This window comes from Oncorhynchus mykiss, chromosome 24 (assembly GCF_057628025.1).
Source record: "Oncorhynchus mykiss isolate SJ-2025 chromosome 24, ASM5762802v1, whole genome shotgun sequence".
In the NCBI taxonomy this organism is placed as follows: domain Eukaryota; kingdom Metazoa; phylum Chordata; class Actinopteri; order Salmoniformes; family Salmonidae; genus Oncorhynchus; species Oncorhynchus mykiss.
Genome location: NC_143045.1, coordinates 42,155,013 through 42,165,000, shown reverse-complemented (window position 1 = coordinate 42,165,000; position 9,988 = coordinate 42,155,013). Strand labels below are relative to the sequence as shown.

At 39.6% G+C, this 9,988-nt stretch overlaps 1 protein-coding gene across 1 annotated transcript in view; it reads left to right on the top strand.

Annotated features, from left to right (window-relative positions):
• LOC118944103 (uncharacterized) overlaps positions 1 to 9,818 on the top strand; it is a 19,751-nt gene extending 9,933 nt beyond the window's left edge. Inside the window, exons 3-5 of the mRNA XM_036962048.2 lie at positions 8,281 to 8,314; positions 8,521 to 8,791; positions 9,077 to 9,818. Coding sequence (XP_036817943.2) covers positions 8,281 to 8,314; positions 8,521 to 8,791; positions 9,077 to 9,477 — 706 coding nt within the window. The 3' untranslated portion in view covers positions 9,478 to 9,818. The remainder of the gene's footprint in view (positions 1 to 8,280; positions 8,315 to 8,520; positions 8,792 to 9,076) is intronic.
• The last annotated feature ends 170 nt before the right edge of the window (positions 9,819 to 9,988 follow it).

Below are 9,988 nucleotides of genomic sequence, written 5' to 3'. Positions count from 1 at the left end.
ATGTTATCTGACTATAGACTGTAGGCTTGTTCATTTATCAGACTAGATACTGTCTGTTATCTGGCTATAGACTGTAGACTTGTTCATTTATCAGACTAGATACTGTATGTTATCTGGCTATAGACTGTAGGCTTGTTCATTTATCAGACTAGATACTGTATGTTATCTGGCTATAGACTGTAGGCTTGTTCATTTATCAGACTAGATACTGTATGTTATCTGGCTATAGACTGTAGGCTTGTTCATTTATCAGACTAGATACTGTATGTTATCTGGCTATAGACTGTAGGCTTGTTCATTTATCAGACTAGATACTGTATGTTATCAGACTATAGACTGTAGGCTTGTTCATTTATCAGACTAGATACTGTATGTTATCTGGCTATAGACTGTCGGCTTGTTCATTTATCAGACTAGATACTGTATGTTATCTGGCTATATACTGTAGGCTTGTTCATTTATCAGACTAGATACTGTATGTTATCTGGCTATAGACTGTAGGCTTGTTCATTTATCAGACAAAGATACTGTATGTTATCTGACTATAGACTGTAGGCTTGTTCATTTATCAGACTAGATACTGTATGTTATCTGGCTATATACTGTAGGCTTGTTCATTTATCAGACTAGATACTGTATGTTATCTGGCTATAGACTGTAGGCTTGTTCATTTATCAGACTAGATACTGTATGTTATCTGGCTATAGACTGTAGACTTGTTCATTTATCAGACTAGATACTGTATGTTATCTGGCTATAGACTGTAGACTTGTTCATTTATCTGACTAGATACTGTATGTTATCTGGCTATAGACTGTAGGCTTGTTCATTTATCAGACTAGATACTGTATGTTATCAGACTATAGACTGTAGGCTTGTTCATTTATCAGACTAGATACTGTATATTATCTGGCTATAGACTGTAGGCTTGTTCATTTATCAGACTAGATACTGTATGTTATCAGACTAGATACTGTATGTTATCTGACTATAGGCTGTAGGCTTGTTCATTTATCAGACTAGATACTGTATGTTATCAGACTAGATACTGTATGTTATCTGACTATAGGCTGTAGGCTTGTTCATTTATCAGACTAGATACTGTATGTTATCTGGCCAAAGACTGTAGACTTGTTCATTTATCAGACTAGATACTGTATGTTATCAGACTAGATACTGTATGTTATCTGACTATAGGCTGTAGGCTTGTTCATTTATCAGACTAGATACTGTATGTTATCAGACTAGATACTGTATGTTATCTGGCTATAGACTGTAGGCTTGTTCATTTATCAGACTAGATACTGTATGTTATCTGACTATAGACTGTAGGCTTGTTCATTTATCAGACTAGATACTGTATGTTATCTGGCTATAGACTGTAGGCTTGTTCATTTATCAGACTAGATACTGTATGTTATCTGGCCAAAGACTGTAGACTTGTTCATTTATCAGACTAGATACTGTATGTTATCAGACTAGATACTGTATGTTATCAGACTATAGACTGTAGGCTTGTTCATTTATCAGACTAGATACTGTATGTTATCAGACTAGATACTCTCTGTTATCTGGCTATAGACTGTAGGCTTGTTCATTTATCAGACTAGATACTGTATGTTATCAGACTATAGACTGTAGGCTTGTTCATTTATCAGACTAGATACTGTATGTTATCTGACTATAGGCTGTAGGCTTGTTCATTTATCAGACTAGATACTGTATGTTATCTGGCTATAGACTGTAGACTTGTTCATTTATCAGACTAGATACTGTATGTTATCAGACTATAGACTGTAGGCTTGTTCATTTATCAGACTAGATACTGTATGTTATCTGACTATAGACTGTAGGCTTGTTCATTTATCAGACTAGATACTGTATGTTATCTGACTGTAGACTGTATGTTATCTGACTATAGACTGTAGGCTTGTTCATTTATCAGACTAGATACTGTATGTTATCTGGCTAGATACTGTATGTTGTCAGACTATAGACTGTAGGCTTGTTCATTTATCAGACTAGATACTGTATGTTATCAGACTAGATACTGTCTGTTATCTGGCTATAGACTGTAGGCTTGTTCATTTATCTGACTAGATACTGTATGTTATCAGACTATAGACTGTAGGCTTGTTCATTTATCAGTCTAGATACTGTATGTTATCTGGCTATAGACTGTAGGCTTGTTCATTTATCAGACTAGATACTGAATGTTATCAGACTATAGACTGTAGGCTTGTTCATTTAGCAGACTAGATACTGTATGCTATCAGACTATAGACTGTAGGCTTGTTCATTTATCAGACTAGATACTGAATGTTATCAGACTATAGACTGTAGGCTTGTTCATTTAGCAGACTAGATACTGTATGCTATCAGACTATAGACTGTAGGCTTGTTCATTTATCAGACTAGATACTGAATGCTATCAGACTATAGACTGTAGGCTTGTTCATTTATCAGACTAGATACTGTATGTTATTTGGCTATAGACTGTAGGCTTGTTCATTTATCAGACTAGATACTGTATGTTATCTGGCTATATATAGACTTGTTCATTTATCAGACTAGATACTGTATGTTATCTGGCTATAGACTGTAGACTTGTTCATTTATCTGACTAGATACTGTATGTTATCTGGCTATAGACTGTAGACTTGTTCATTTATCTGACTAGATACTGTATGTTATCAGACTAGATACTGTATGTTAACTGGCTATAGACTGTAGACTTGTTCATTTATCTGACTAGATACTGTACGTTATCTGGCTATAGACTGTAGGCTTGTTCATTTATCTGACTAGATACTGTATGTTATCTGGCTATAGACTGTAGACTTGTTCATTTATCAGACTAGATACTGTATGTTATCTGACTATAGACTGTAGGCTTGTTCATTTATCAGACTAGATACTGTAAGTTATCTGGCTATAGACTGTAGGCTTGTTCATTTATCAGACTAGATACTGTATGTTATCTGACTAGATACTGTATGTTATCTGGCTATATATAGACTTGTTCATTTATCAGACTAGATACTGTATGTTATCAGACTATAGACTGTAGGCTTGTTCATTTATCAGACTAGATACTGTATGTTATCAGACTAGATACTGTATGTTATCTGACTATAGACTGTAGGCTTGTTCATTTATCAGACTAGATACTGTATGTTATCAGACTAGATACTGTCTGTTATCTGGCTATAGACTGTAGGCTTGTTCATTTATCAGACTAGATACTGTATGTTATCTGGCTATAGACTGTAGGCTTGTTCATTTATCAGACTAGATACTGTACGTTATCTGGCTATAGACTGTAGACTTGTTCATTTATCTGACTAGATACTGTATGTTATCAGACTAGATACTGTATGTTATCTGGCTATAGACTGTAGACTTGTTCATTTATCTGACTAGATACTGTATGTTATCTGACTATAGACTGTAGGCTTGTTCATTTATCTGACTAGATACTGTATGTTATCTGACTATAAACTGTATGTTATCTGACTAGATACTGTATGTTATCAGACTAGATACTGTATGTTATCTGACTAGATACTGTATGTTATCAGACTAGATACTGTATGTTATCTGACTAGATACTGTATGTTATCAGACTAGATACTGTATGTTATCTGACTAGATACTGTATGTTATCAGACTAGATACTGTATGTTATCAGACTAGATACTGTATGTTATCAGACTAGATACTGTATGTTATCTGACTAGATACTGTATGTTATCAGACTAGATACTGTATGTTATCTGACTAGATACTGTATGTTATCTGACTAGATACTGTATGTTATCAGACTAGATACTGTATGTTATCAGACTAGATACTGTATGTTATCAGACTAGATACTGTATGTTATCTGACTAGATACTGTATGTTATCTGACTAGATACTGTATGTTATCAGACTAGATACTGTATGTTATCAGACTAGATACTGTATGTTATCTGACTATAGACTGTAGGCTTGTTCATTTATCAGACTAGATACTGTATGTTATCAGACTAGATACTGTATGTATTATTTTATATTATATGATTTTATAGTAAGAAGAATATAATTGAACTTAGCTTAATAAAATATAAAGGATATTTTTCCCATTCAGAAGTGTGCGGATATGAAGTGTCTGTGTTGAGCATCAGAGTCATCATTTGAAACAGGTCTTATACGTTAGATTTAGAGTTATTTGACAACTTTAGTTGTAAATTATACAAACCTTGGAATGTGTTAGAAATCAGAAGATATGTTGGCTGCATGGTGGGACTATAGACTATTGATGATTTCAGTAAGTTTGCTGTCTGTTCCTTGCCTCCGGCTGCACAAGCTGTTCTCTCATCAAGTGATCACATTTTCACCCTTCAGACTATTCTCAGTTGAATATTGTCTTTACTAATATGTAAAATGAGTTTTGATTTATCAAATTTGGCAGGAACCGGGTCAAGAATGAAAAATACATGTCTTCAATATCAACTGAAATAGTGACTGGAGGCCACTTTCCCGTCCGTTAATGTTTCCCTCACGTCTGATGGGCTACTCGGGTTATTTCGCTGCCACAACAGGTGTTATTCTGCCCAAACTCTGTATGCCATGGGCTCTCCAACCCTGTTCCTGCAGCTGCCCAGTGCTTCATTTAGGGAAAGCAAATTAAATCTGTTCAGGAACATCCATAGTAGCACGTTTTTACAACTAAACATATTTCCTTAAAGTCTCTCTGTGCTCTGGAGAAAGGAATGAAGGAGAGAGGAGGAGATGGAAACACACAGTGGTGAGATATTCTGTAGCTGAAGGTAATGTGTCGGCCAATAAGTTATAAAAAATATATATTTTTTAAATCCCTATTACTAGGCTAATCAAAATCAAATACAAATTGTAGGAAAACTCAGAATTTGTTTAATTTAGACAATCGTTGTTTTAATTCAGATTTTTTTTGGGGGGGGAGCTTGGCTCCTATATAGGCCTATGAATATGCATGAGCTCTAATATGATTATGCATGTTTTTGAATTAATCATCCCCTTAGAAAGCGCTTTCATCCAAACAACGACCAGGTTTTCCACTCAGTTTCAATCTGTTGTTGAACTTTCTTTCTTCAAATTGATCATTCACAGTGAGGTGAGTTTTAAAAAGCACAATACTGTTTTTCGATAGCGTTTGTATGGATGTCAGAGTGGTTAGAGGGACAATAGAGCCCTGAGTACCAGGCAATTAGGACCTGATGGTCGTTAGAGCCCTGAGTACCAGGCAATTAGGACCTGATGGTCGTTAGAACCCTGAGTACCAGGTCATTTGGACCTGATGGTAGTTAGAGCCCAGTCCGGGGCCTCCAGCGATGATCCATCGCTTAACTGTCCATTAACTGTCACGCCCTGACCTGAGATATCTCTGTTTCCTTTATATTTTGGTTAGGTCAGGGTGTGACTAGCGTGGGTACGTTAGTTTTGCATTGTCTAGTTTTTTTGTTGTAAGTCTAGGGTTTTTGTAGGTCTAGGTATTTGCATGTCTATGGTGGCCTGATATGGTTCCCAATCAGAGGCAGCTGTGTATCGTTGTCTCTGATTGGGGATCATATTTAGGTGGCCATTTTCCTTTTTTGTGTTTGTGGGTTCTTGTTCTATGTTTAGTTGCCTGTCTGCACTACTCATATTATTATTATCAATATTAGCTTCACGGTTCGTTTTGTTATTTTGTTCGTTTGTAATAAAGAAGAATGTACGTATACCACGCTTCGCCTTGGTCTCCTCCTTACAACAGCCGTGACAAGTTTAGTCTCCTCAATTTACTCAGTTGCCACATTATTCTTTACAAGATTTAGATGAGGTTTAGTGTTTTAGCGAATGATTTCAAAAATACTTTGCGTTTAGTTTTTGATTTATTTAGGACAAGGTTATTACTTGCCACCCATGCTAGAACTGACTCCAGCTCTTTGTTAAGTGTTGCCGTGATTTCACTTGCTGTGGTAGCTGATGTGTATAATGTGGAGTCATCAGTGTACATAGGCTAGTAGTAGTAATGTAGTAGTCGTAGCAGTGTAGTTGTAGTTGTTGTTGTACTGTAGTAGTAGTAGTCATAGTAGTCATAGTAGTGTAGTAGTAGTAGTAGTAGTAGTAGTTGTTATTGTTATTGTTCTGTAGTAGTAGTAGTAGTCAGTAGTAGTTATGTAGTTGTAGTAGTAGTAGTAGTAGTTGCTGTTGTTATTGTTCTGTAGTAGTTGTAGTAGCTAATTCCTGTTACTACTCACTGACAGCCCTGCAGATCAGTTTTACAACCAGGCATGGAATTTCAGGATTTTGGGCATTGGCCAGCGGGGTAGTAGACCGCAATTCCTAAAAGACGTTCTAAAATCTGCGATTGATGGAAAAGACAAAATTGACAAAATGCACCTGCATCTCGGGCTAATTTGGCACATTTTCAACTAGCCCAGTCTGAAAAGGTACAAGCTTAATTTCCATCCCTTCTGACACCCCATGTAGATAGTAGTCAGATCTACAGAAAGTGCCTACAGTAGCTAGCTTCCTGGAACACAGTGAGGATGGATGCTGAGTGGAGATTGAACTGAATGGGTTGTAGGGATCAAGGGTTGGTTTGTGGGGTTCGATCCCCTTTACTCAACTGCTCCAGTACTTCACATGTTATCAGATTTACAGTGGCTTGCGAAAGTATTCACCCCCCTTGGCATTTTTCCTATTTTGTTGCCTTACAAACTGGAATTAAAATAGCTTTTTGGAGGGTTTGTATCATTTGACTTACACAACATGCCTATCACCTTGAAGATGCAAAATATGTTTTATTGTGAAACAAAGAAAAACTGAGCGTGCATAACTATTCACATACTTTGTAGAGCCACATTTAGCAGCAATTACAGCTGCAAATCTCTTGGGGTATTTCTCTATAAGTTTGGCACATCTAGCCACAGGGATTTTTTTGCAGATTCTTCAAGACACAGCAATCTTTAAGTCATACCACAGATTGGTTTGAGGTCTGGGCTTTGACAAGGTCATTCCAAGACATTTCAATGTTTCCTCTTAAATTACTTGAGTGTTGCTTTAGTAGTATGCTTAGGGTCATTGTCCTGCTGGAAGGTGAACCTCCGTCCCAGTCTCAAATCTCTGGAAGACTGAAACAGGTTTCCCTCAAGAATTTCCCAGTATTTAGCGCCATTTATCATTCCTTCAATTTTGACCAGTTTCCCAGTCCCTGCCCATGAAAAACATCCCCACAGCATGATGCTGCCACCACCATGTTACACTGTGGGGATGATATTCTCGGGGTGATGAGAGGTGTTGGGTTTGCGCCAGACATAGCGTTTTCCTTGATGGCCAAAAAGCTAAATTTTAGTCTCATCTGACCAGAGTACCTTCTTCCACATGTTTGGGGATTCTCCCACAGGCCTTTTGGCGAACACCAAACGTGTTTGCTTATGTTTTTCTTTAAGCAATGGCTTTTTCTCTGGCCACTCTTTCATAAAGCCCAGCTTTGTGGAGTGTAAGGCTTAAAGTGGTCCTATGGACAGATACTCCAATCTCCACTGTGGAGCTTTGTAGCTCCTTCAGGGTTATCTTTGGTCTCTTTGTTGCCTCTCTGATTAATGCCCTCCTTGCCCTGTCCATGATGTTTGGTTGGTGGCCCTCTCTTGGCAGGTTTGTTGTGGTGCCATATTCTTTCCCATTTTTAATAATGGATCTAATGGTGCTCTGTGTCTTCATTGTGCCGCTTGCTTGGTAGTGGCCATTGCTTAGTGGTGTGGTAGACTCTGGGGCCTTTCAGAACAGGTGTATATATACTGATATCATGTGACAGATCATGTGACAATTAGATTGCACACAGGTGGACTTTATTTAACTAATTATGTGTCTTCTGAAGGTAATTGGTTGGACCAGATCTTATTTAGGGGCTTCATAACAAAGGGGGTGAATACATACACACACCAGTTGTCCATTTTTAATTATTTTTAATTTTTTGAAAATACGTTTTTTTGTTCTTCATATCACTTCACCAATTTGAACTATTTTGTGTATGTCCATTACATGAAATCCAAATAAAAATCAATTTAAATTACAGGTTGTAATGCAACAAAATAGGAAAAACGCCAAGGAGGTGAATACCTTTGCAAGGCACTCTATGTCCAGATGATTTTGGCTGCTGTAGTGTCTAATCTAACAAAAGTTTTCTGTTATTATCTTATCCGGGTTTCAGTCTAGACTAAAGGTCTGATCTGTAAACATTACCTTAACAGACAGTTTGTGTGTCTTCCACAGTCTCTGGCTGAAGTTGATCAGGAAAGTGAGAGAGGTAAGTACCTCACTGTTGCTATCTCGTATAACTACCCCCATGAGTTAACAGTAGAATTTAGAATGATTGAAAATGCTAACGTACAGCTTATGAATGCAGTATGTATGGGTAATGTAGTCCTTATAAGTACCCTTAAAAAGCAGTTGTTATTTATATTCTGTCTAGGGTTAGTTATCTGACGGTAGTTGACTTCCTGTTTCCTCCAGGGTGTGATGTCAACGCTCGTCCTGCAGAGACAGCAGAGTCTGACCCCGAGCCTCACCGCCCACATCACAGACAGAGACCCCCAACCTGACACTCCCACCGACAGGGACACTGCCTCGCCACGGGCGACAGTGAGCACCTCGACCCCCACCGCCACCCCGACTGGCACCCCGACCGTCACCCCCACCACCACGCCCTCAGCCTCCCGGGCCGGGTCCTTCAGAGACAACAGCCTGGGCAAGTCAGGACATCAACAGAGAGACAACAGTCTGGGTCAGTAAGGACATTAACAGAGAGACAACAATCAGGACATTAACAAAGAGACAACAGTCAGGACATTAACAGAGAGACAACAGTCAGGACATTAACAGAGAGACAACAGTCAGGACATTAACAGAGAGACAACAGTCAGGACATTAACAGAGAGACAACAGTCAGGACATTAACAGAGAGACAACAGCCTGGGTCAGTCACACATTGGTATACTGTACTGTATCTTGTGTTTATTTGTTTTCTTTGTGTGTGTGTGTGTGCGCGTGTGCGTGTGTGTGTGTCTAGGAGGTGGACACAGACAGTCAGTGCGGTCCGTGCGTAGCGTGGCGTCAGTAGCTCCGCCCCACCGCACGTCAGACTGTCTTCGCCACGGTAACAGCAGCGACGCGCGGGCGGTGAGGGCGGTGTGTCTGCTGATGGGAGGGGCAGCAGCCTCCTCCGCTCTGGGCTACCTCCAGTCCTGCTCTCCCTCTTCCCCTCTGACCTCCAGAGCCTCCGGCCTGCAGGATCTGGGCCCGCTGGGCCACGGTGGAGGGGCGGGGAGCTTCTCAGAGATGGGAGGGGGGTCGGGCGGGTCCTTCCATTGTAGTCAGGACGTAGACAACCCCCCACAATTCAACAGCTTCGACTTCGAGGGAGGAGACTCCGACTTTGATGCCTTTGATTGCGGAGGGTTCGCTTTTTAAAGAGCTTAAAGAAATACAACTGTTAACTGTTGATAATATACGATCTGTTTGAATTACTGTTGTTTAATGTATAGGATCTAGAACAGCCTTAGCAAGGTCCTGTCTATAGTTGTTTTTAAGTGTTGACCTGTACCATTATTGCATTGTTTGATCACATGTACTTCCTACGTGTTAGTTAATGAAGCCTACAGTCTTAATGATCCTAACCCTAACCCTTAACCAGGGCTGTCCCACACTGACCACCTCTTTTTCCTTCTAGAATAGCTCTCTGTTAAGTGTTGTTTGGTCTGGTAACGCCCCTAACCCTGGGTGTGTTTGGTCTGGTAACGCCCTTAACCCTGGGTGTGTTTGGTCTGGTAACGCCCTTAACCCTGGGGGTGTTTGGTCTGGTAACGCCCCTAACCCTGGGGGTGTTTGGTCTGTTAACGCCCCTAACCCTGGGGGTGTTTGGTCTGGTAACGCCCCTAACCCTGGGTGTGTTTGGTCTGGTAACGCCCCTAACCCTGGGGGT